Source organism: Capsicum annuum, chromosome 11 (assembly GCF_002878395.1).
Source record: "Capsicum annuum cultivar UCD-10X-F1 chromosome 11, UCD10Xv1.1, whole genome shotgun sequence".
In the NCBI taxonomy this organism is placed as follows: domain Eukaryota; kingdom Viridiplantae; phylum Streptophyta; class Magnoliopsida; order Solanales; family Solanaceae; genus Capsicum; species Capsicum annuum.
This window is the reverse complement of record NC_061121.1, coordinates 231,868,969-231,894,553: the sequence shown is the minus strand read 5'-3', so window position 1 is coordinate 231,894,553 and position 25,585 is coordinate 231,868,969. Positions and strand designations below refer to the sequence as shown.

Genomic DNA, 25,585 nt, shown 5'->3' with positions numbered 1-25,585 from the left:
CAGTCTTGCTTAACTAGTTGTGACTATAAGCAGTTGTGGTTAACTTCATTACAAAAGAAAATGCACCATTACAAAAAAAAAAATGCTTATAATACAATCAATTCAACTACTTTTCTTCATATATATCAAGACAACCAACAGCTGAATACATTACAAAAGAAGCTGCACTACAAAGTACAACAACCAAGTGCTCAAGAGACAGTCACCAGCCAAAGTAGATTACAAAATAAGCTTAAAGAAGCAGCACCAATCCCAAAATAAGCTAGATATCTTCTAACAAGAACAACCACCTTAAGGTAACCTCATTGAACCTTTCTTTATATGTATCATCCCAAGCCAATAGTTTATAGCTATTAGTAGTGGAGAACAACAAAACACAATAAATTTAGCAATTCTTCTCCACTTCTTCTCTCTTTCTTTGATCTTCTCAACCTCTTCTTCCAACTTCTTCAATTTCATATCAACGCAATTATCATCTTTGGATTCTTTAGGCTTGTCTACTTCATGAGAAGTTTCCTCAACAAATTTATTCAACTCAACTTTTTCAACTTCATTAATCGATGCATGATTGTCAATATATTGAGAAGACTCAACTAAATTCTCAAGCTCACCTAATTTTTCTATTAGTTTTAGAATCACATATTTGGACCTCGGATCAATATCTTCTCTATCCCTCCAGCACCAAAAGTCGCAAAATCTTGGACCCTTCAATGGTGAAAAATAAAGAATGAATTAGTCTTTAATCAAGTCTATCGGAATAGTAAAAGCAAAAAAATTGATATCTACCCTATAATAAGGGCATGCCCAAAATCTTCTTCCGGGATTTCTCGAAGTCCAAGATGTCTTCATATGCAACAAAAATCCATGATTACAACGAACTTCTTTGTACAAAGCATTATCATTTTCTTCCATACAAAGTTTAGTCAAATTAACCGACCTCATTGCGTGCTAGAAAAATAGATTACGGTTCTTCAAGAGCATTTACATTTGAAATGAAAGAGAAACCAATCTCAAAATTATGCTTAAATTTCGGAGAGGAAGCAGATTTTGAGAAATTGAGGAAGAAGAGAAGTAAATTAAGGTTTTTGAGGATGAAATTGGGTTGGGTGATTTGGGATTTATACCCGTTAAGAAAATTTAAAAGAATATTTTCCTTTAAAAAAAATTTAAAAGGCAAAGACAAGACTTCGACACGTCCAGCAACACGCGATCTCACTTCGTTTTCTAAGGGGTGAAATAAATTCAGTTCAAAGTTTTTAAGGGAGTAAATAATTGTCATACAAGTTTAGGATCTAAAGTAAATTTTGGCTACAAGTTTAGGAGTGTTTCAATGTATTATCTGAAAAAAAAAAAAAAAAAAAGACATAATTTTAGTTGAGAAGCATTTTTAAAGTAATAAGAAAGTTAAAAGAATATTAAAATTTTACTTTTTTCACTTATACTATTCTCACAAAATTTTAAATTATAATTTTTATAGTCAAAGGAGGAGGGTAAGTATAGTTTTAGCATAGGTAAGACACGTGGAGTTTTCCACCTTAAAAGTTCACGTCTAACAACGTGTTCATTACTACTTTCCAAAATTTCAACTCCCAAACACATCCCCAAAACAACCATGACCGACCGGAAAACACCCACCTCCGCCGTGAACCACCGTACAAATCCCCCCAAATCACCTGTAAACACCACAACCACCACGAAAAAAATCTCAAAATCTGGACAACCCCACAAAGTCTTCACTGAAAAAGACGAAATCCAGGTCCTCAAGAACCTATCTCAACTTCCAATTAGCATGAAAGATCCTCTCCATAACTTCACTGGAAAGCAGATAGCAAAGAAGCAGAAGAGACTCAAAGAGAAGTACCACAAATTTGCAAGAACAAAATCACTAATGAAAACTCCACACGACAGAGAGGTTTATGAACTTGGAAGGAAGATTTGGGGCAGAGATGCTATCAAAGAAAAGGAAAAATCACACATAGATGATGTGAATTTGGAGGAGTTTCCATTTTTAGTGAATGAAATGAAAGTGTATTTTCCAAATTATGAAGAAGGGTTGAAGAGATTGGGGGAGAAGAAATTGAAAGAAATGAATGAGAAATGGATGGAGTTGAAGTTAGAAGAATCTGAACTTATGGTAAATAAAAGTCAATTGTTTCATGAAAACTTGAAATTTGTTGTTGAAGGTTCAATGGGTTGTAGCAGGAGCAATGTGAGTTGAATTTGGAAAATTGAAGTGTTAACCTCAGTACTGTTAAGCAGTAAAAAGAAAAAAAAATGAATTTCCTAGTGTAATTCTGTTGTATGTTGTTATGATGAAGTGTTGTAATGGAGTACTTTCATTTATTTATGTTTCATCATTTGGCTGATTTTGGGTTTTATTGTAACCAAATTAGTTAGGCATTGAGTAGTACTAATTGGAATTTTGATTACCATATTAATTGAAAATCACAGTTTATTTGATTTTCAGTTTAATAGATCTGAAGGCAGATTGTAAAAATCTTGGAACAAAGCTCACAATATGAGTTCATTCTAATATAACCATACATCTTTTTAACTAAAAGAAGAACAAAATCACACATAGCTTCCAAAATCTTTGATCTAACACAAACTAGGGACATTTTCGTGGTGTTTTGGGGACCTTTGTGATTTTGGAAAGGTAGTTCGTGGTGTTACTCTGGGTGTCTTGTTTCTTCAATTATTCAGTGGTGTGTTATTATATTTTGTTTGTTTTTGTGCTCTCGAATTGGTATAATAGCATGACAGATAATGGCATGTGTCATGAGCCGAGGGTCTATCGGAAACGGCATAATACATAAACATGTTCTTTAACTTATATAAAGTTAAATTAGTAAACACATGCATCCTATGTGGCATAATACACATAGGATGTCATGTAGGACAAGAATTAGCCATGTGGGATGTCACATAGGACACATGTATCGACTTGTTTAACTTTATACAAGTTTAAGTGTCTACTTGTGCACACCCAAATTAGCCATCTATGACCTTCAACTTTGGGTGTGCACAGATAGGTACTTAAGCTTGTATAAAGTTGAATAAGTAGACACACATTTTCTATGTGACATAATACACATAAGATGTCATGTAGGACAAGAATTAGCCATGTAGAATGTCACATAGGACATATGTATCGACTTGTTCAACTTTATACAAATTTAAGTGTCTACTTGTGCACACTCAAAGTTGGAGATCATAGATGTGATCTGAGATCAATTAAAGGGTATGTTTATGTATTATGCCATTGGAAACAGCCCCTCTACTTCATTTAAGGTAGTGATACGGATTGCGTATATTGGTACGGATTGCGTATATTTTACCCTCTCTAGACTCTACTTTGTGGGAATACACCAAGTATGTTGTTGTTGTAACAGAAGCCTGAGGAATGCATTGTGAACAGAGAAGAATGACATTATTGGCTGTATAGTAAAAAGGACATCTCACCAAATGCACTTCTATGTTTGTTCAAAGCAAAGACTCGACTTTCTCTCTTAAATAATGTCAACAGGGGATCACAGTAACATGATATATATACTCCAATAAACAAGATATGGCATGTTAAGAGTAGACATTTCACAAAATTGGCAAGAGGAGAATCAGGTTGAGTGGTCCTCCACATTTATGAACACATAAATATTCGACGAAAACATTCAGCACCTGAACAATAAGGTCCACATACAGCATCCGATAAGCAGAAACTGATTTAACCACCGACTCGAAAAGAACTAAAAGAGCGTCCATCTCGACCAATACACGACGAACAACTTTTAAAAAATCCAATATCATAAGATGCCAAAGCAAAGAAATGCAAACAGGTCATAATCAATCAACTGAAACTTTCATAGAGAACCAATTCCAAGCACAGGGATAGCATTCGAATACAGGAATTAAATACCTAAAGCGTTACACAGTACTTAACATCTTTAAAAATCCACGACATTTAACTTGAAATCAACAAAGCTATATCATATCATTTCTAGATGAAATGAACATTACTATCTGTATATGACAAAAGAACGAGAGACAGGGTTCTTTCACTTGGCAAGCAGAGCTTGCTGAGCCTGGTTGTCTTGTTGCTGCTGATAGTTCAGTGGCCTCCTGAAGAGCATGATATGTGGCTCTGGTCGGTGAATAGCATAGTGCACCCATCCCCTGCTCTGCTGAACTCCAATTGCCCTCCACTCATTCTAATATAATCAATCAAATAAGACCACAACGTAAACCACATGCAATGCTGAAAATCAAAATCAGTCGGAAAGAAGCAGCACAAGGCCACATCCCTGACGAGTAAAAGGAGAAATCTAACCTAAATAGTAGGCAAGATATCACTTATTTTGATTCGCACATTCAACTAAACATTTCAAATGAAGACTAACAACATAAACCACATGCAATACTGAAAATCAAAATCGGTCAGAAATGAAGCAGCACAAAGCCATGTTCCTGACAAGTTCCCATTTACTGTAGAAGGATGATCTAACCTAAATAGTAGGGCACGATATCACTTATTTTGATTAGCACATCCAACTATTCATTTCAATCGAAGAAATATCGAAATCAAAGCATAAACTATCTCTGATTATCATTTTCTAGGCACAAAGATATCACTTATTTTGATTAGCACATCCAAGATCCAACTATTCATTTCAATCGAAGAAATATCTAAATTACAGCACAAAATATCTCTGATTATCACTTTCTAGGCACGAAGGTATCACTTATGTTGATTAGCACATCCAACTATTCATTTCAACCAAAGAAACATCAAAATTAGAACACAAAATATCTCTGACTATCATTTTCTAGGCATCAAGATGTCACTTATTTTGATTAGCACACTAGACTAATCTTTTCAAACGAAGAAATTCCAAAATGAAACCACACAATATCTCTAATTATCACTTTCTAGGCACAAAGATATCACTTAATTTGATTAGCTCATTAGACTTATCATTTCAATCAAAGAAATTCCAAAATGAAAGCACAAAATATCACTTATTAGGAACGATGTCACTTATTCTGATTAGTATCCAACTATTCATTTCAATATCGAAGAAATTCCTAAATGGAAGCACAAATTATCACTGGTTATCACTTATAAGGCACGATAGCACTTATTCTGATTAGCACAATCGACTAATCATTTCAATCGAAGAAATTCCTAAATGGAAGCACAAAATATTACCGATTATCACTTATTAGGCACGATATCACTTATTCTGATTAGCACAACCGACTAATCATTTCAATCGAAGAAATTCCCATATGGAAGCACAAAATATCACTTGACTATCATTTGCTAGGCACAGTCTCATTTATTTTGATTAGCACATTTGAGACTAATCATTTCAATTGAAAAAAATTCTCAAATGGAAGCAGAAAATATCACTGATTATCATTTGCAAAGCATTAGGAACGGTATCACTTATTTTGATTAGCACATTCTCAACTGATTATTTCAATCAAAGAAATTCCTACATGGAAGCACAAAATATCACTGATTACCATTTGCTAGGCACGGTATCATTTATTTTGATTAGCACATTTGAGACTTATTATTTCAATCAAAGAAATTCCAAAGTGAAAGAACAAAATATCACTTACTAGGCACGATATCACTTATTCTGATTATCACATTCGACTAATCATTTCAATCAAAGAAATTCCTAATCAACACACAAAATATAACTTATTATCAAGGCACAATATCAAATATTCTAATCAGCGCATTCGACTAATCATTTCAATCAAAGAAATTCCTAATGAATACACAAAATATCGCTGATAATCATCTGCTAAGCACGATTATCACTTTTTTTTTCCAATCATAGCTACTTCAACTACTACACGCAAATTTTAACTACGTAGAAATGAAAGTAATCACTCACTTCAGAGAGAAGACGATTCTTAGGAAGCAATTTCGCAACATCAGGAGGAAGAACAACATGCCTGCAAAATCCAGAAAAACACACCGAATTAGTAAGGAAAAAAAACTAACTCTGACTCTCCAACACACTGCAACAAAGTAAATACTCAAATCGATTACCAAAACACTACGACAAACTCACTAAGATACAAATCGTTTTCCAGAACACTGCAAAAAAAAAAATATACTCAAAAAACAAACTGATTAAACAAAACGATTTTCTGGAAAAAAAAAAAATTAACTAAAAAATTCAAACAGATTAAACAAATAAATTTTCAAAAAAAAAAATCGAAATGATTAAACAAATCGACTTCAAAAACAGTTCAAATAAATTAACCAAAAATTCAAATAGATTAAACGAACCGATTTTAAAAAAAAAATACTACAAATTCGGACTGATTAAGCAAATCGATACAAAAAATCTACATAAAAAACTTAAAATTCAAACCGATTACTAAAACACTAAAAAATATCACTAAAACTTCAAACCGATTTCCAAAACACTATAAAAAATTACTAAAAAATCAAACGGATTAAGCAAAAAAAATACCTGTACTCATAGGTATCATCAAAATACTTCTCAGAATACTGGATCTGCCCCATTCTTCACTCCAAACAAACTAAAAAAATTCATCAACAAAAAAAAAATCAATTAAACAGATCTATAATCATAACTTTAAAAATTAAAAATTCACTAAAATTAATCAGTTTTTTGAATAATTTTTTACCTTTTGAATTTTGTGATAGAGAAATTGGAGAGAAAAATAATGATAAGAAAATGAATGGGGGAAAAGGGGGAATATTATATATATGACGTTTGGCGGCATTAGTTTAACTTAATAAATAAATAAAGTTAGTTTACCTCATATAAAAGTTTAAATATTATTAAAAGGGGAATAAAACGGTGGGTTTTTGAATTTTTAAAATTTGAATGATTTTCCCGCTTAGTTGATTGGTTCTAGATGTTTCCATTACATGTGGAATTTCTAATTTCTAAATTAAGATTAATTCATCTTTCTAAAACAAAAGCTATAATGGGATTGTTTGGTACGTGGACTAATTTATCTCATAAATATGGCTGTGAGATGTAAAAAAAGCTCGAATTGAATGCGATAAGATGGGGTATCGCGGGATAAATTTATACCATATACCAAACGTGATATAAATCTTATCTTATTATAAATGTATTTATATTATAGTAAATGTCTATCAAGATCTACTTTGATATCTATTAGGATTTGAAACATCCGTCTTTTACTCAGATTATGAGTAAATTTCCCCTATAAATAGAGAGGTTTTGTTCATAGTATTTACAATCTGATGATCTCTCATCCCTCAAGAGAAGAAATAAGAATCACTCTCTCTATTCTCTCTACTATTCTTATTGTTCTTTATTATTTTATAACACATTATCACCATGAGACTCTGCCAAATAAGGTGAGATTATAAATCTGAAGAATTTCAAGGTTAGTAATTCTTTATGTTATCTTTCTTTTGCTACTACTAATATAATTATTATTGAATTTGAGAAAAAATAATTGATTTGGACCATTTATATTTTAAATTTATTTCTCAAGATCAATATTATCAAAAAAATGATAATATGTTGGGTTCAAATTCCATCGATTCATGCCTAAGACGCCTTTATATGGATCAAATATTGAGTTTGAATCTCAATACACCATATTGATGATATTATGATGGTTAAGGCAAAATAATGGGTGTTTGATGAAAAATCATGAAATTTGACCCATTGAATATACTTCATTCCATGAAGTGAATGTGGTAGCAATATATGATAAGTCTGAAATATGACAACTTACTTCATTTTGAGGTGTATGTGGTAGCAGTGCATAATATGTCTGGAAAAAAATAAGTGATTAAATGCACGAATATAAGCGTGGGGGACAATATGAAAATGATCATCAAAAGTGATGATATTTTCACACGCTTATATGATTATAAGATATGCTAGAGAAAAAAATTTCTCTACATTATATGTATGCCTCGATTTGCTATATTTCATTCCTGGGGAATGAGAAATTTATTAATGTAAATCGGGCACTTGATTGTGATTGTATCACAACTCACTTCCGAAAGAGGTTGAATAATTTTGAAATCTACTTCTGAAGTAGTAAATCTGAAATGTATTCATGTAATAGTAAATCTGAAATTTACTAAATAAAAAGTACATGTCATGGTAAACTTGGAGTTTACTAGAATAAAAGTTCCTAAATTGATATGAATTATTGTGACATCTCAAAGATATACATGTATTGAAGAACTAGAAGATTCTTCAAGAATTGTTTATGTCGTTTGTTCTCATGATAAATTGGTTGGAACAACTAATATTGGGATTGGATCCCTTCAAATTTGAAAATTATAAAAGGTGAATAAGGGCTCGTTCATCTATCATGTGATATGTTGAAAAGATACATCAATAAGATGATCACATGTACATTCATTGTCAACCTACAGTTTGACATTCATAAAGTTGTTTGCTCAATAAAATTGAATTAAGAACATAATTTTCAAATTGTTCAATCAAGAAAGTTATCTTGACGATGATGGTTTGGCATTGAATGCCTTCGATAAATAACTAAACCATTATTAATGAGAACAGAATTTCATGTATTGGTCTAAAATATGATATATTGCAATAACATTTGTATGCATTAGATCAATAAATTATGATTATTTCTTCCCTCTCAATTGGTTCAAGGTCGGGAACCAATTATTTCATATAATAATTTTGATGTGTGGTATACGATTAATGAATATATCATAATGCACAAAGATGGATTCCTCAAAGAAATAGAGGATGTATGTTAGTTTTCCTAACATAAGGGGGAGATTATAAGCGTTATGAAATATGTTAGGAATTATCACCATATCCTCGTCCAAAAGATAATTCAAGTCAAATGCTGAAAGCATCTCATATTAAGCGCAAGTGCTCTTATTTTGTGTTCCTAAAGGACAAAGTCTATGCAAGTGTGAAGCGTGGTAGACTGATCGGTTCCAAATGAAATAGTCCTTGAAAAATAAGGAGCAAATAATCATAATAAGAAGGCAATGTGCTCTTGAAGAGCTTACGACATAACACTTCATGAAACCTCATGAGGGGTTCATGTACCTGAAAATAATGAAGTGATTAGATCTCAAATTGTTATGTCACATTGTGAACCGATATGAAATGATATATCATCAATATCTTTGACATAATATTGGTGCAATATTGTAAAAGATTACGAGGATCTGAATTCTACGTTTATTTAAGTATGCTGACGTAAAAACATTTATCAAGTGACATGAAAGGATGCATTTTGGTAAGTATAAAACTTATTTGATTTGCAGTCTAGATATTTGAAGATGTCACTCATGAAATGTTGAATATTATCACTTCACAAAACTTATGTGAAAACTTTTAAGGATTCAAACTGCTTGAAGCATATAAAAGTTTCTGGGAAACTTATTTATAATCCTTATAAGCTTATTGCTTGAACATCATTGGAACTCTTGGAGTTGGAACTCTTGGAGAGTTTTCAAAGCAATAGATTATTTATTGAAATTCGAAATATATCGAATTGGATTGGTTATGAAGTATCATATCTTAGTGCAATTGATCCACTCATGTACCTTGTAAATACTACAACGTCTATAGCCTTTTTAGTCAATTTGTTAGCAAGGTATATTTCTGCTCCTACTATGAGACATCAAAATGGGATAAAATACATGAGCTTGTTTTATTCTAAAGATTGCAGTCCTGATCTTATTGGTCATGCTGATGTTGGGTACTTATCTGACCCGTATAAAGCTCAATCTCAAATAGGCTATGTATTCATATGTGGTGGTACTGCTATATCTTGGAGATATATAAAGCAGTCTATCGTAGCCACTTCATCGAATCATGCTGAGATAACAGCTATTCATGAAGCAAGCCGAGAATGTGTATGGTTGAGGTCCATGATACATCTCATTCGAGAAAAATATGGTGTGAAATATGACAATCTACCTACAATTTTATATAGATATAATTCAGCATACATAACACATCTTAAGGGAGGATTCATAAATAGAGATAGAACGAAGCACATTTTACCAAATCTTTTCTACATACATGAGCTACAAAAGAATGATGATATTAACGTACAACATATTCGTTCAACTGACAATGTGATTGATTTATTCATCAAATCTTCTCCAATTGCAACTTTCAAGAAGATGTTGCATAAGATCGGGATGTAAAAGTTCAAGGATGTTCTCATTAGGGGGAGCAAATACACGTTGTACTCTTTTTCCCTTTCAAGGTTTTGTCCCACCTTTTTCCCTTTCAAGGTTTTGTCCCACCGGGTTTTCCTTGTAAGGTTTTTAATGAGGCAGCCTATATGCGTATTGTTAGAGATGTGTACTCTTTTTCCTTCACTAGATTTTTTTCTCACTGCGTTTTTTCTAGTAAGGTTTTAACGAGGCACATTATCTACCAATTAGACATTCAAGGGGAGTGTTATAAATGTATTTACATTATAGTGAATGTCTATCAAGATCTATCAAGATCTACTTTGATATCTATTAGAATTTGAAATATCCGTCTTTTACTCATACTAGAGTAAATTTTTCCTATAAATAGAGGAGTTTTGTTCGGGGTTTTGTTCATTGTATTTACAATTTTTCCTATAAATAGAAGGGTTTTGTTCATTGTATTTACAATCTGATGATTTCTCATCCCTCACGAGAAGAAATAAGAATCACTCTCTTTATTTTCTCTACTCTTGTTCTTTATTCTTTCTTATTTTATAACATATCTCAAATTTAATCCTGTAATATCGCATCTTATCTTGCATATTAGACGGCCCTTTAGAGTACTCTTATTATGATAAATGAAAACTTTTTCTCATGATCTAAAAATAGCTATTGAGAATTAAATTACAATCATAATATTATAGACGACCCATCATCCCGAGTTTCGAAGGTTGCAATTGGCCCAAAAAAATATACTGGTGAAATAAAAAATATTAACATAAAACGAGAAGGAAAGACTCTGTGCCGAGAATCTAGCAAAACAATCTCTGCCCATAAAGGTAGGGCCCTACTTGTGGGATCTCATTGGGTCTAGGAATAAGGTCGATATATTTACGGGATCTCATTGGGTCTAGGAATAAGGTCAGCATACACCCACCCTCCCTCCTAGACTCCAACAACATACACATTGTATTTGCACGAAGTAGGGTTTAGAAAGGATAGAATGACCCTCTGACGGTACACCCAACCTCCCTCCCAAACTCCAACAGCATACACACTGTATTTACACAATGTAGGATCTAGGAAGGGTAGAATGTAAACAGACCGTACATTTCTCTCGGAGATGAGATAAAAAGGATGTTTTCAATAGACCCCAGACTCGATCGATGGAATTGAGCCCATGTTGAAAAGGAAAGTATTGATAATGACAAATAACAAATCAAAATGTAAACCAAGGCAACTTTTCAATTGTTAATGTAGCAAAACTTGGAGCCATTACAGCAGCACTGAACCTTCTCATTTGGGAGAAAGCAAAGGTAAAACCCACTACTATAGCTAAATCCTGCAGAAAATTTCACAGTTTGGGCAAACAACTCCCAAAACCGAGAAAATCCAATGATTCCGAACAATGGCTCCGGCGAACAACTGATGTAACATTCCCAGGAGTAAACACATATGGACCACTATACTATTCCCCTATATATACCGCCACCAAAACTGAAACTAGAGCGCGCTGTACATCCGTTGCCTTGGATAGCTATATAAAGCGAAACCATTTTCCATATAATATGTGCACATTCCATCTTCTAAATGTCAATTGTAAGGCCCTAAGGCTTAATAATTATCACACTGAGAACCCCCGACTTGCTTCTGCAGCATGGATGTTCCGGAGAAAACCATCATCTGGTAATTTTTCCGATAGTCCTTCAGCTGCAAAGAGAATGATGCATTGGTTAACAACAAAAAGCCCTAGGAAAAGGGATCGATGGAAGGGATGCACATAATGTTATATGTCAAGGTACCTGTTCTTCTGTGATCTTCGTAAAGTTAAATCTATTTGTCCAGATTGACTTTGCCTCTTCTGCTGAGGGGAGTACAAGTTTTTCTACATTCAGGGATTGCAAAAGGTTCTCCATACAAGAAAACAGAGATTGAAAGTAACCCTGTACCGGAAAAACAAAATGTTTAGTTACAAAACGGAAAAGACTAGGAATATACTCCTCACAAGGGTGGGCAAACTGAAACAGATACGTCGTAAGCTTATAATTAAGTTGAGTACCTGTCCTTGACATTTAGCACTTGTTGCAACTAAAGGGAGCTCTGCCACTTCCTTCCCAAAAATACGAATAATGCCAGCTGAAACAACCAATGAACTGCAAAGTGCAAAGTGAATCAGTATGGGTTACCGACAACTTATCTGGAGCATTGGTAAAGTGTTCTTACTTGACCAATAATATTGCGCAGAACATCCCTCCATAATCTTGGTCCTTGAAATTCCTTCTGAACATCATGATATGTAAAATAGTGTGAGGGAGGTTATGTGCACCAATTAGGAGTATTCATGAGAAATGAGAGATCAAATGAAAAGCAAAAAGTTATTAATTACCCATAGACCATGTGCGGGATCAAATCTAGACGGCTAGTACTTGCATCAGCAATTGGGTCAAATTGTTCCTACGCCACAAGGCAAAGAACAGATTATCAAATTCACATTCTATATACACAATAAGCATCGCTAATTAGCATGACAATTATCTACATCTAAACTGTATTGGCAGAGAGGTAAACAAGATTACAACACAACTGGAGTTTGTTTGTGAACTGCAAATGCAGCTACACAGTCCGTGGATATGATAATCTGGGATTCTCATACCATCAGACTTTAGTCAGGGCAATGTGAATAGGATTAATAACACTTCATTGCTTTACGATTGGAAGTTAGATAGTAGCCGTTAGTGGAAGGTAGCAGGTACCCAGTGCAATAGCCATGCACACAAAATGGCCCGGACACAACTGTTATTAAAAAAAAATGATTGCAGCTGTGACAATAGTTGCTAACCACCAAACTTGACATAATCCATATACAAAATAAACAAAAGGGAACTCCTGAAACACACTAATAATCAAGTTGGGCAATGATAGCAGTGGCTGAGCTGTGTTGTGAGCTAACTGGTTAGAATTTTGTACCCGAAAGAGAAACAAATAGAAGTAACGAAATCCAAGACTTAAGGGATGTAATCCATCCTCACCCAAGCTATCGCCTGTGATGCTCCCATTCCATCCCCACCCCCAAAGAAAGCTCTAATTTGATAAAGGCAATGGACCAACATTGTACCAAATTGCAATGAGAAACTGGTATTGGACTAAGCTGAGAGCTTGAAAAGTATTTGCGGGTGTCAAAATGAACCACTTACTCAAGAAGGAAAGTCACCTCCTCTCACTAACCTAACACTCTTAACAGGATATTTAAATTAAACATGGAAACACTGTGAGGGTGGTGGGGGCTGGCGGATTTTCAAAGACAAGTTTCTTAAATATTAGAGTAGGGAAGGAAAAAGGAAAACAGAATATTACTTTAGTATGACCAGAAATGTATTAATATATTGGAATATAGGCGTGCCAAGCAAAGCATGTATCCTAAGAACAGGAATGATCTTTATTTATCTATGATTTCAAAAAGGTTGGAGATGCAAAAATCCAGGACCATGGATTCCTTTCTAAGGAGGGAGGAAGTAACTTAAAGCACACAAAAGTACAATAACCTGAGAGCATTCATGTAAATGTCTGAAAGCATATAGAGAAGAGAGAAGGAATGCAATGAGAAAAGATAGTTAAGCTGTCTCCAATTACAGAGGCAAAATGAATTCTTAAAGATGGAACACAATATGCAATTGGTAGGAATATTTAGCAGGTCTCCTAGAGGTTAGGCTGGCCCAGTTCCGAGTCAGGGCACAGTAAGAAAGAAACTCACATGGAAAATTGAAACAGCACTGGAAAGCCAGACCCTTGTTTCTTCAGATGACATTTTTCCACTTAGCAGACGCCATTTAATGTCAAGAGTGGAGTTATTCTCTGGATCTTTTCCTTCGTTCTTTTCCTTCAAGACTTTCAACAGAGACTCAGGAATGTTCTGTTCTCCATCTGATACCAGCTTTTCCAGAGCAAAGTGAATTCTATTGCAATCTGTGCAGCAAAACCACTTATCTTTTGGCAATTCCTGAAGTGAGGAGGGTTTCACACGTTGACTAGAGATCAGTATGTGTAAATATGTTCAAGGTTAACAATCTATTTTACAACACAAAGGACATAGAAGATATACCAGAAATTAAAAAACATGCAATAGAACAGGAAATTCTACAAACCTGTAAGTCATCTATGTTGTGCTCCTTCAAACACCCAACATGATACTCCTTCTCACACTGCAAATAGCAACGTAAAACTTCTTCAATGCTTGACCTTACTGAGAACTCAAAAGAGTAAAAATATCATATATAACATTACTCAATGCTAAAAAAAATACCTGATCACAAATAATTACTGTCCGTGGGCCAAATCCTGATTTGCTGAAATCCTTATCCCTGCAAACACAGCGGAAGATATGAAACTACTGAATAGCATAGCAACAGTGGGAAATCTATTGATATAGTTCTAATATCTTTGACTTTGCAACTGAAGGAAAATACACATCTAATGATTTAACACACACACACCCCAAAAAAAGAAACCTCACATGGAAGATTGAAACAGCAGCAACACGAGAACAAAATGCAACATCCATTGCTTTAAAATATTCCTCCGTCGTCGTGTCTACTATGCATATTGCATAATACGGGAGATTTGGGTTTGTAGTCCTTTACAAACTAGTTTTAGTTTGATGTCCTTTTACAACATATCTCAATTTTCACACATAAGAGATATGAAAAGGTCAGTTTTTAAGTGGCTATAAGAGATATGAAAAGGTCAGTTTTTAAGTGGCTATAATGGAATTAATACAGGCTACTGAAAGAAATAAAAAGAATGCCCCTTGAAAAAAATGAAAATAGCCTGGTTGATCGGAATTAAGTTGATACTCTTTGGGACAATAAAAAAAAATTGAGTCAGTACACTTGAAACATATGGTGCAAAAAATATGATGGAAGGTCCAAGTACTGAATAGATTTATATATCACTTCAATAAAATTAAGCCGACTTTGTAGTGGAAAAAGTAGGAATAGAAATGTGACCTGCAGAGTACACAAACAGTAACTTCAGTCTCTAAAGTTTCCACAATCCGAATGCATCGTTTTGTTATCTGCTCGATGGCATCAATTCCAGCAACCCTCCCAGCAGCTATAGCATTAGCATTATTCTCAACGAATCTTTCTTTTGCAAACATATTTTCACAGTATTTACAATACCAGGTACCCGAGGGAATACTTGGCAAAAAAATACACTCTGCAATAGAAACAAGTTTGCAATGAGCACGTAATGATCTTGTCAAAATCAAAGTCTAGGTTGCTTGTTAAACATTCACATCCACAGTTTGATGACTCACGAAAATGAAATTGCGGTTTCATCATTACACTAGAAAATCCATCTTCAGTATTTCAAAAATAACTACTCCTCTATACCAATTTAAATGATACTCTTCCCATTTTCTAAATTACCCAAATTGTTTGACACCACTGTGTGAATATTATCTAATCCAATACTCAAAAAATTAAAATCATTGAACCATTCAAATTTAAATTTTCCTCCTATCAAACTAACTCAAAAACTAGATTGCTGTCTATTTTAACCACTAGTAATTTTGTATGAGCAGTACATGATGATGAGTAGCCTAATGATTCAGAATGGTCTTCTTTAGTCCCAAGTCAAGAATCTAGCAATTATGCAAGAGAGAAGCATTCAGGCTGATAGTTGATGCAGCACAATCCTACACAATGGACAACGGAAGGAGATCCAATTGACTATATGTATTCTGGAATGTATATGCCACCTTTTGCCTATATAAGCATCTATATCTTGCTGAACAATAATTAAGGGGCTACTTTGTACAATGTCTATTTCGTTTTCCACTAGCCCCTCTTAAGACACCCCGTGAAATTTACTCATATTATTATATCATTATCTTACTTTTACTTTTTTTTTTTGATAAGGTACGTGTATTTCATTCATATTATCTAACTTTTGCTGTACTAAATAGAACTATAAATTGGATTTTGAGAAAAAGATAAGCATCACTGCAACAATCAAGTGCGTTATCCTAACTTCCTGATACAATTTGATACTGAATTGCTAAAGGAAACACAGATAGAGAAGGTTGATGAAAGAATTCAACTATGTAAAACAAATTAACCTGCATGAAAAGCTCTTGGACAATTGTCACAGCACAGGAGGTCCCCTCCATCAGCACATATAGAGCAGAGATCATCATTTTCCTCAGCTGAAGACCTTCGTTCTTTTGAAAGTTTAATAGACAACTCATGCAGAGACACTCCGTTGGAAGTATATATGTACAAATAACTGTCAAAATAACACACAAAGATTAAGGCAAGCTCAAGCTCTCAGCCAAAGAAGTTGCGCTAATGCCATTCATGCATTTGAAGAACATTAGTTACTGTCTCAAATAGCAACTTGCTTTTGACTTCAACAAACGATATTCTCACCAGGCGTTAATATGTCATATATACAACCCATCCAGAAAAGGAATGTAAAAACCACAAGTCAACCAAAAAAGGGGGTAAAATCAGGAAAATGACTTGGATATGTCCCTGATCCCTTACAAAACTTATCAAGAATAAACCACATAAGAAACGGATACTCACGGCTTCCGACGTGAAGCGCAACCTGCATGAGCCTCAAACTGTGAAGGGCTGACCTGTATGAAAACGAGGACATTAGCATATGACAGCTGATTTTAATACATACAAAACACAGGAACTATATACCTCAGTATCGCAACATAAGCAGTAAATTCCATGACCTTTCTTATAACCCTCGAGCAGTTTCTGCAAGGAGACAGCAAACAAATTAAAATCCCAAAGAATGTAGGTAAGAAAAATCTAGTGAACATTTCTTTGATAAGTAATTAATTTTTATTCCACAAAAAGAGCACCAAGCAAATGCTATGAATGTACAAATCTAGTGAACAGACTTCTATCATGTTTACAAGAACATATGTGATGCAATTAAAATAGAACAATCTAATGTTGGTTTGAACATTAACCTGTTACAACACAAAAGTGGAGCAATTAAATTGGCACTATCTAATTGGGTTAAATATTAACCTGTCCACGGACATAATATGCTAATGCAGTTCCATCAGGAAGTGCATCATCCTCGAATACAAGTTTGTGCATGCGCAGGTCCCTAAAGAGACAGAAGAGAAAGAAAGAAGTCAAAAAGAAACACAACGAACCAATAAAAGTATGAAAAAATTAATAAAAAGCTTAGATGCCAGAAGCAATGGCAAAAATAAATCATCAAAGCCAAGCAGAAAAAGCTTTAACAAGAAAAGGCTTACTTTCTAGTTAACTTTCCGTGAGCTTTGCTATGACTTCCACTGCCCGAGGGCATTCGATCGGTCAACTTTGTAGCAGACACAGATGAAGTGGGCCTGAAGCAAATGTGCGAAATAACATATTGACAAAAAAAGGTGAGGAAACATAAGACAATAAAAGATATTCAAAGGAAAACGCGAAGCAAATGTTTTAATTATCTAAAGCATGAAAAGAATATAATGGAGGTATACTCCTTGCATACGGCCAGTTTTTTGGCCTTGTTAATAAATAAAATATGTCTACATGATCAAAGATAAAACGGAAACCAGGTAATGGTAATGTTCCAGCACCCCATGGTAGAGAAGATGAAATAAGACTGAACTAGATTATATGACAATGTCATTTCAATTATTTTACTTTTGGGGGAATAAGGATGTGTATCCATTTATTTCATATCATTTTCTTTTTGTTGGTGAAATGAAACTGTCACTCTTAACAGGATGATTTCCCCTCCACAATAGACAACAGAAATAGATCTACATATAAAGTTGGTATATGTTTAGTTCTGGTAGCTATCAGTTCATTAATGATGCAAGACGAAGTAGGGATGACAACGTCAGGCTAAAATCCAACTTATGGTGCTAGCTTCAATCAGATAACTGAGTGAGTTTTTTACATTGAGAATGGAAGTGAAAAGAAGGAAAGAAGTTAAGCCGCATATCAAGAAAGATATTTGAACACAAACAGATAATGAGACATCTTCATCCTATTATGGGTATATTGAAATCAAAAATATACACGCAAACTTGGCTAATGGCACCCCGGGCAAGCCTTATCCAAATATGAAATTTTATATGGATATGACTGCTGGCTAACAAACTTAACCAACCATCACCAAAAGAAAGAAGGACAGAGAAAAGAGCAAGACAAGAAACCCTTGTAAATGACCAGCCATGCTCAAGATATTTTAAAATAGCAATATCGAATCAAAAGTAATATGTAAGGTTTTAAAGCTATAAAGTTTCCACATTTTCTTGGAACCTGAATAATATCAAAATAACCAAAACAATGTCGAAAAATCTAGATAATAATTACAGAATGATGTATAAGCTTACAGGCAGAGGCTTCCATGACCACGAAAATAGCTAGATGTTTATACCTGCTGCTAGCTTCACTACTTTGCCCAGAGGTAGATTTAATCTCCTGCGCAGTCTTGCTTGCTGAAGCAACTAAGTTGGCGTCTGCAGTCCCAATGGCATTTTTTATCACTATTTCCAGTTCATCAGAAGGAACATCTTTACACAAACTTAATACATCCCTCAGAGATTTTCCATTATCCAAGTAGATGTATTCTGGTGGACGTTTGTTGGCACTGTGCGCATGGAGCTCAAATTGATTTGGTGTAACAACCTGTATCGAGCAAAGAAATATATCATATAAGGGATAGTTCAGCTAATCTACTGAAGAAAATTCAAAAAGATACACTTACAGATGTCCCACGACAGTTATCACAGAAGCACAATATTCCTAACCCTCTAATCTCTCCGTGAAGTCCTTTTGAAGGACGCCCTCTCCCCTAAATTATAATTATTTGGTTAATCTCCAAACAGAACTGCAATCATTGCCAAATGGAAATTCAATAAATAAATGCATCTTTAAAACATACCTTTGAGCCACGAATGTAGCGAACAGTTAAACCCTCCAGCAAACCTGTTTCAAGAAGATCTTTCAACTTTGAGGGATTTTTATTCAGTGCAACCTTCTTGGACATCTTCAACTCCAACTTTGCAGGGGCAGACATAGTTCCTGCAGGATCAGTTTCATGAACCTCATCAACCTTAACAGTATCGCACTGAGATACCTTAGCATCCCCTTCTATTTTCAAAGCAGACCTAGTAAACCGCCTCGCAGGCGTCTGCAACAACACCTTTTGCTCATCTTTACCGTCATCCTCAGCAGTAACAGCTAATTCAGGAACAATTTCAGGCATTGCTCCAACAATGCAATCACTAGTCTTCCCTGTTTTAGCCACTTCAGCCATCGTATCATCTCCACATTTTTGTACATCTTCTTCACCACCCTCAACAGTAACAGCTAATTCAGGAACAACTTCCGGCATTGCTCCAACAACGCAATCACTCGCCTTCCCTGTTTTACCCATTTCACTCTTACCACCATCTCCACATTTTTGCTCGTCTTCACCATCACCCTGAGCAGTAACAGCTAATTCAGGAACAACAACATCAGCCATTGCTTCATCAAAACCATCATTCGCTTTCGCTGTTTTATCCATTTCAGTCTTAGCATTCCCTTCTTCTCCACACCCAACAACGTCTACATCCATCTTCTCTTTCTTCTCATCCTCACTCGTACAATCCACCACATCGCTCTTCGGCTCCTCCTCTTCACTCAACAAAACCACATTTTCACCCCTTTTAACCCCTCCATCACCCTCTAACTCCTCCTCACCACCAACAACCTTCGATTTCGCCAAATCATCACTCATCGGAACCACATTTTCAGCCCCTTTAACCCCTCCGTCACCACTTTCCAACTCCTCCTCGCCAACAACAACCTTCGTCTTCGACAACTCATCACTCAACAAAACCACATTTCCATCCGTTTTAACCCCTCCATCACTCTCCAACTCCTCAACAACAACCTTCGATTTCGACAACTCCTCATTCATCAAAACCACATTTTCATCCCTCTTCACAATTCCATCTCTTTCAAACTCCTCCAATTCCTCACCACCAACCTCAACCTTCGAACTCGGTAAATCCTCACTCATCAAAACCACATTTTCCTCCAATTCCTCACCAAACACCTTCGAATTCGACAACTCATCACTCACCATAACCACATTTTCACCACTTTTATCCCCTCCATCACCACCCTCCAACTCCTCCACGCCAACAACCTTCGATTTCGGCAACTCCTCATTCATCAAAACCACATTTCCCCCCTCCAATTCCTCACCAACACCAACCTCCTTCGATTTTGACAAATCCTCGCTCATCAAAACCACATTTTCATCCTTCGAATTCACCAAATCCTCATTGCTCTCACCATTTTTCACCTCTTTCTTCCTCTTTTTCGCCGAATCCTTAACATTCCCATCCTTATTCTGACTCACCTGTGGCGACCTTGTACTCCTCTTTGTACCTACACCTATATCCCAACCTGATTGTGCCTTCATCATCATCGCAAATTCACGCTTCATCCTAGAACCATTTGCCATTTCCCCAAAATCCAAAAAAAAAATTAGAAAAAAATTCACACACACATTAACCAATAACCAGATCCAATCAACACCCCAAAATCCAAAAGCCCTAAAAATTCACCCCCAAAAAAATAAAAAAAAATCATAAAAAAATCAAACACGCATTAATCAATCAAAAAAAACAATCTAACACCAGAAAATCCAAAAGCCCGATAAAATCCCCCAAAAACTAAAACCTACTTTCCATTTTGATCATTTTTCTCAAAACATACACAAACCTTAAAAATCGTTATACATGCAATTTTTTTGTGAATTATAGCGATTTACGGTTCGATTTTTTGGGCTGAGAGAAAAAAAATTTGGGGAAGACGAAGAAATTAGGGTTTTTTTCGGATGAATTTGAATTTATATACGGATAGGAAAAAAGGGATTTTCTCTAAATACCCAAATTAACCTTGGATTAGCTAATCAATAATGGTGTGAAAGTACGAATTTATACTATTATTATGAGGATTTTTTTTATGTCTTTCATTTTTGTTGGTTATATAAATTAAGCAGTCTCGGAATGAAGTAAATCTAATTAATCCAAGGCTAATTTGGGTATTCAAAGAAAATTGCCTTTTTGCTATCCGTATATAAACACAAATTCATCGGGAAAAAAAAGTAATTTATTTATTTTTCCCAATTTTTTTATCTCAGCGAAAAATTGAACCCTAAATCGCTAAAATTTAAAAAAAATAAAAAATAAAAAAAAATTGCATGTATTACATTTTTAAGGTTTGTGTATGTTTTGAGTAAAATGATCAAAATGGAAAGTAGGTTTTAGTGTGTTTTTTTTTATATATATATTTTGGGTGAGTTTTATGGGGATTTGGATTTTTTGGTATAGATTGGGTATGTTGATTGATTAATGCGTGTTAGTTTTTTTTTATTTTTTTTTTATTCTCTTTTTTATTTTTTCCGGGGATGAACTTTTAGGGCTTTTGGTTTTTGTGTTAGATTGGAATTTAAAAAAGAAAAAGAAAAAAAGAAGTTTTATAATTGTGGTATACTAGTCATTGTTCCGAGTATAGCTTTTTCAAAACTCTTTGAATACATCGATATGATCGATAAATTCTTTTTTAATTTTTTTGATCGAAAATAGTAAAAATTCATTACAAAGTGTAAAAAAAGGGGGTGAGGAAAATGCTCACCATGTTTACAGCACCGGGAGGTGGTCAAGAAAGAGATTCAGGCGCTTGAAGAGATAGAATGATTCCTTCGAAACAAATCTCCCTTTTCGTGAAGTAAACACCCTGTTAAACCAATCTTTAAAAATGGCTAAAATCACATGAATTTGGCTACCACATTAGAATAAAAATTAGATACATATCATGTTTATAAGAAATTGAAATGAAGTGAAAATCGATTAGATGAGTAAAAATTACCTGAAAAAAATCAATTCAAGAATGAAATAGAAGAAGAGTGGTATAAGCTATTGTCCAGAAGCACGTCTTATATTGAAAATCCTAGTTGCATCAAATTTATAAATTGTCATTTGGATTTTTTTTTTATTAAAAGGTGACGATTTAAAAGGTAACTGATCAAGAAAAGAAATAATTTCAATAGTAAGGAAAGAAATATTATTAAATTTTTTCGTAGATTTTTAAGATAAATAAGGGAAAACATTCAAAATCACGAGATAATAGAATATGATGATGCCATAATGAGACATGACATATCGCCTTACATACTTCCAGCATTGATAGACATATAGATTGATAGAGGTCACTGATTCGCTAGATCTCATAAGTGTTTCAGTTGATCATTCAAAACTGACATTATTTCATCAAAGATCGTTATACATAAAATATATACTTCTACTTACCTTTCATACGAAGTAACCAACTCAAGAAAAAGTTATGGTGCTTGAAGGATACAAATAAGCTCAGCAATCAAGGTAAAAAAACTCACCTCCTCGGTCATATCAAACTCGCCACCTGGTCTCTAATTGGAAAGATAAAGGGAAGTTTAACACATCAGGCTCAATCACCAACCTCCTAGAGAGTTCTAGACAACATTTCACTCTCTCCTTTAAAATTTAGTAATAGATTTTGTTTTAATTGTTTTGTTGATTTGTTTTGGGCCGGTTTGTTTGGACTTGAACCGCTTGTTGGACATCTTATACTTTGGACCTTGTTAAATAAAATAAGTTTGATGCCCCAAATTAATTGTTTTTAAAATATTGTTGATCTATGTTGTGCACATATAGTTTGAAAACACACATTGAATCCAGTTGGACACGTATACAATTGATGTTCATGCATACATATACATGTATTCAGAATCTACTTTGAAACAAACATTACACACGCACATTCAATTTCTGCTTTGAAAACACAAACATATATATGCAGTCAGTCACACTTCCATACACATAAAGTTACAAGGTTCAGTTTACAAGTAGTTATTGTATTAATTTCTACGGAGATTCAATTTATTGTTAGTTGCAAGATAGGAAAATCATCAAAACTAATTACCTCTTACAACTGTTCTCTTGATGGAAAGAAAAAATCGAGAATACCTGAAACATTTTTCTAAATAGTTGACAAACTAATCTCAAATCTTATTCATTTGAGAGTTGATTTTGCAGCATCTGGTGAGAGCTTGGAGATCCCTGAAATTGAAATTAACTCAATAAAATTAATATTTGACTGACTACAAAGAAGATGTTTGTGATACATCTATAACATAAAACTTAAAGAGCAGATTCGTTAGATTTCAAGGCTATCTAATCTAAGAGGTTTACCTAAGACTGTATACCAAATCTTCAATCTAGGAGAACCTCATAAAGTAACTTTTGAGCTGGTTTTATTGGGTTTTATTCTAATGGCACCGCTATAGCACCGGCACCGGCACCGACATGACCAAAGTCGTTTCACTTTTCCTTTTTGTTTTTTTTTTTAGCTTTGTTTCCTTTTCTATTCAACTTTTTATACGTGTTTTTTTTTTCTAGGACTAGATCTTTTGGGGCCTCATGGACCGGGTCTGGTCACTTCTGTATGTATTTATCTTTTTATAAATTTTGGCCCTTCGATTATTTTACTCAAAAAAAATGTTCTAGAAACTGTCTTTGATCAGTTTCTGAATGAAATTTCACTTTCAATAACAAACTTCACATTTAAGTTAAATGTATGTCCAAACTCATAATGTCAAGTTCAACTTCAAAATTTATGATCAAACGGAACATAAAAATAGAATCAACAACTACTTTTCATTTTTTGAGAAATGGATAATGACCCCCCCACCCCCCCACCCCCACCCAATTAACGATAAATTTTGAGTTTAATAACTACATTTTATGATATTCAACACATTTGGTGTTTGTCTGGATGAAACACCCTAGGTGTTGGCCTCTGAAAAATTTAGTGTTTTAAACTCATTGCCCTGACACACGAGTCATGAGACCCAAGTTGTAATGTGCCCGGTGATATTTGTCCGAGTTACTGCCTTGGGGTTACGAGTCTTAATGACTCCTTACGAGTCATAAAGTGAAAATCGTAGGGTGTCCAATGTATGTTGTAATAGTTTATGTCTTGATTGCGAGTGGAGCATACGAGTCGTAATGTTTGGCTATCGAGTCGTATAGTACGACTCATAAACAGACCAGTATGGGTGCCTATGGACACTGTCCAGCCTACGGCTGAATCTCATGAGTCGTAGGGTGACCCTATGAGTCATAAGGGTCACCTTTAACGACTAGCGATGATTTTCAGCTTTATTCAAAGGGGCACTTTGGTCATTTCCCTTACTTCCCAATTAAAACCCCCGTCCATAAACACCTTTGGGGCTTTTTTTGCATCCCTTAACAAATCAAAACACATTCTCTCTTCTCTCCAATTTTCTCAAGCAAGAACATTAGGATTTCCAAGAGGTTGGTCAAGTAGAGCTTCCAAGGACAAATTCTCTACATAATTCTTGGTATCTCAGGTATTTAACTCTACCCTTAAACTTGTTTTATGTAACTCATAATATTATATGACCATTCATGTGGTTTTGAATATAGGTTTTGATATTGGTTGAGAATTTTGATGCGGTTGAAGCTTAAATTATTTTTTCATGATTTATTATGCATTATTCATGTTAGTTTTATTAATGATTTTGAACTTGTGGGGTGCATGAGCATAGTGAATAAACTAAGGAATTATTTTTTTTCCCAATTTGATGATTTTGCCTTGACATGTGATTTTGGAAATCGTGCTCCCTCAATCCAAATAATGAAATTGATAATGAATATGGTTTTGTCTCATGGTTTGACTTGCTCACTTATTCTAATGCATTGGCATTAAAGATTAATGACCCATGGATTGATTTTATTGAACCTTGGGGTATGCGAATTCTCCGTATAAAGGAATAATTGAACCTAAAGGGTCACGATTTTTTCTGTGTAATGAATAATGGATATGACATGCATGGTAATGAACTTGCAAGTAGGGTTGGTATGCCGATACCAATGGGATGCTTTAATGCTTAATTGATTTAATAAATAAAAATGTGTGTTAAATATTTTAATTGGGCTTAAAAGAGGGTTGTGTAGCCGGACCGTGAAAGTAAAGTTTTCGAGGGATCAATACTGGAAACCGCAGTTGCCGATGCGGGGGTCTAAATGACCGGGAGGTTCGAGTCCCCCTTATTATATGATTGGGAGGTTCGAGTCCTCCACGTCACATGATTTGGTGCTTAAGTCACCTTGATATATGTTGAGAGGTTCGAGTCCCCCATAAGCCATGTGCACGTATGATTATCCTCTGATTCATGTAGCTACATACACTGGGGCCCTTCCAACTGGGGGGAGAGCTAGGCCCATATAGCCCATGAGTGCCTTATTATGACAGTTATGCTACACAGTCCAAATTAAGGTTTTAAAGTCATGCTAAG

General features: G+C 34.6%; 2 protein-coding genes across 4 annotated transcripts; both read right to left on the bottom strand.

The window, feature by feature from the left end:
* Nucleotides 1–3,837: 3,837 nt before the first annotated feature.
* On the bottom strand, nt 3,838–6,806 carry LOC107848394 (cyclin-dependent kinases regulatory subunit 1). Its single transcript, XM_016693156.2, has 4 exons — nt 6,673–6,806; nt 6,495–6,564; nt 5,907–5,967; nt 3,838–4,205 (listed from the first exon to the last, which is right to left on the bottom strand). The coding sequence occupies exons 2-4, from the start codon at nt 6,545–6,547 to the stop codon at nt 4,053–4,055; spliced, it is 267 nt and encodes an 88-aa protein (XP_016548642.1). The 5' UTR covers nt 6,548–6,564; nt 6,673–6,806; the 3' UTR covers nt 3,838–4,052.
* A 4,602-nt stretch (nt 6,807–11,408) lies between these two features.
* On the bottom strand, nt 11,409–23,324 carry LOC107847492. Of its 3 annotated transcripts, XM_047399911.1 has the most exons (20): nt 23,232–23,324; nt 22,096–22,176; nt 21,862–21,963; nt 19,112–20,669; nt 18,935–19,021; nt 18,605–18,855; nt 17,469–17,561; nt 17,233–17,314; nt 16,894–16,953; nt 16,771–16,823; nt 16,302–16,468; nt 15,187–15,397; nt 14,484–14,541; nt 14,326–14,382; nt 13,935–14,180; nt 12,570–12,637; nt 12,407–12,463; nt 12,243–12,336; nt 11,986–12,126; nt 11,409–11,893 (listed from the first exon to the last, which is right to left on the bottom strand). In XM_047399911.1, exons 4-20 carry the CDS (start codon nt 20,666–20,668, stop codon nt 11,798–11,800), a joined length of 3,378 nt encoding a protein of 1,125 aa, XP_047255867.1. In that variant the 5' UTR covers nt 20,669; nt 21,862–21,963; nt 22,096–22,176; nt 23,232–23,324; the 3' UTR covers nt 11,409–11,797. The 3 variants fall into 3 exon arrangements, with proteins under 3 accessions (XP_047255867.1, XP_047255868.1, XP_016547259.2); XM_047399912.1 differs by lacking the exons at nt 21,862–21,963; nt 22,096–22,176; nt 23,232–23,324 and adding an exon at nt 20,947–20,965; XM_016691773.2 differs by lacking the exons at nt 21,862–21,963; nt 22,096–22,176; nt 23,232–23,324 and having other exon boundaries at nt 19,112–21,052.
* Nucleotides 23,325–25,585: the final 2,261 nt, after the last annotated feature.

What these genes read in the sequence shown, in the direction of transcription:
- LOC107848394 (XM_016693156.2), bottom strand. Translation starts at nt 6,547, where the DNA reads ATGGGGCAGATCCAGTATTCTGAGAAGTATTTTGATGATACCTATGAG. An exon ending in GATGATACCTATGAGTACAG is followed by an intron (nt 5,968 to 6,494) that starts GTATTTTTTTTG and finishes TGGATTTTGCAG; the next exon opens with GCATGTTGTTCTTCCTCCTG. An exon ending in AGAATCGTCTTCTCTCTGAA is followed by an intron (nt 4,206 to 5,906) that starts GTGAGTGATTAC and finishes TGATTATATTAG; the next exon opens with AATGAGTGGAGGGCAATTGG.
- LOC107847492 (XM_016691773.2), bottom strand. Translation starts at nt 20,686, where the DNA reads ATGGCAAATGGTTCTAGGATGAAGCGTGAATTTGCGATGATGATGAAG. An exon ending in CATATTATGTCCGTGGACAG is followed by an intron (nt 16,954 to 17,232) that starts GTTAATATTTAA and finishes GTCTCCTTGCAG; the next exon opens with AAACTGCTCGAGGGTTATAA. An exon ending in TGCGCAATATTATTGGTCAA is followed by an intron (nt 12,337 to 12,406) that starts GTAAGAACACTT and finishes TGCACTTTGCAG; the next exon opens with TTCATTGGTTGTTTCAGCTG.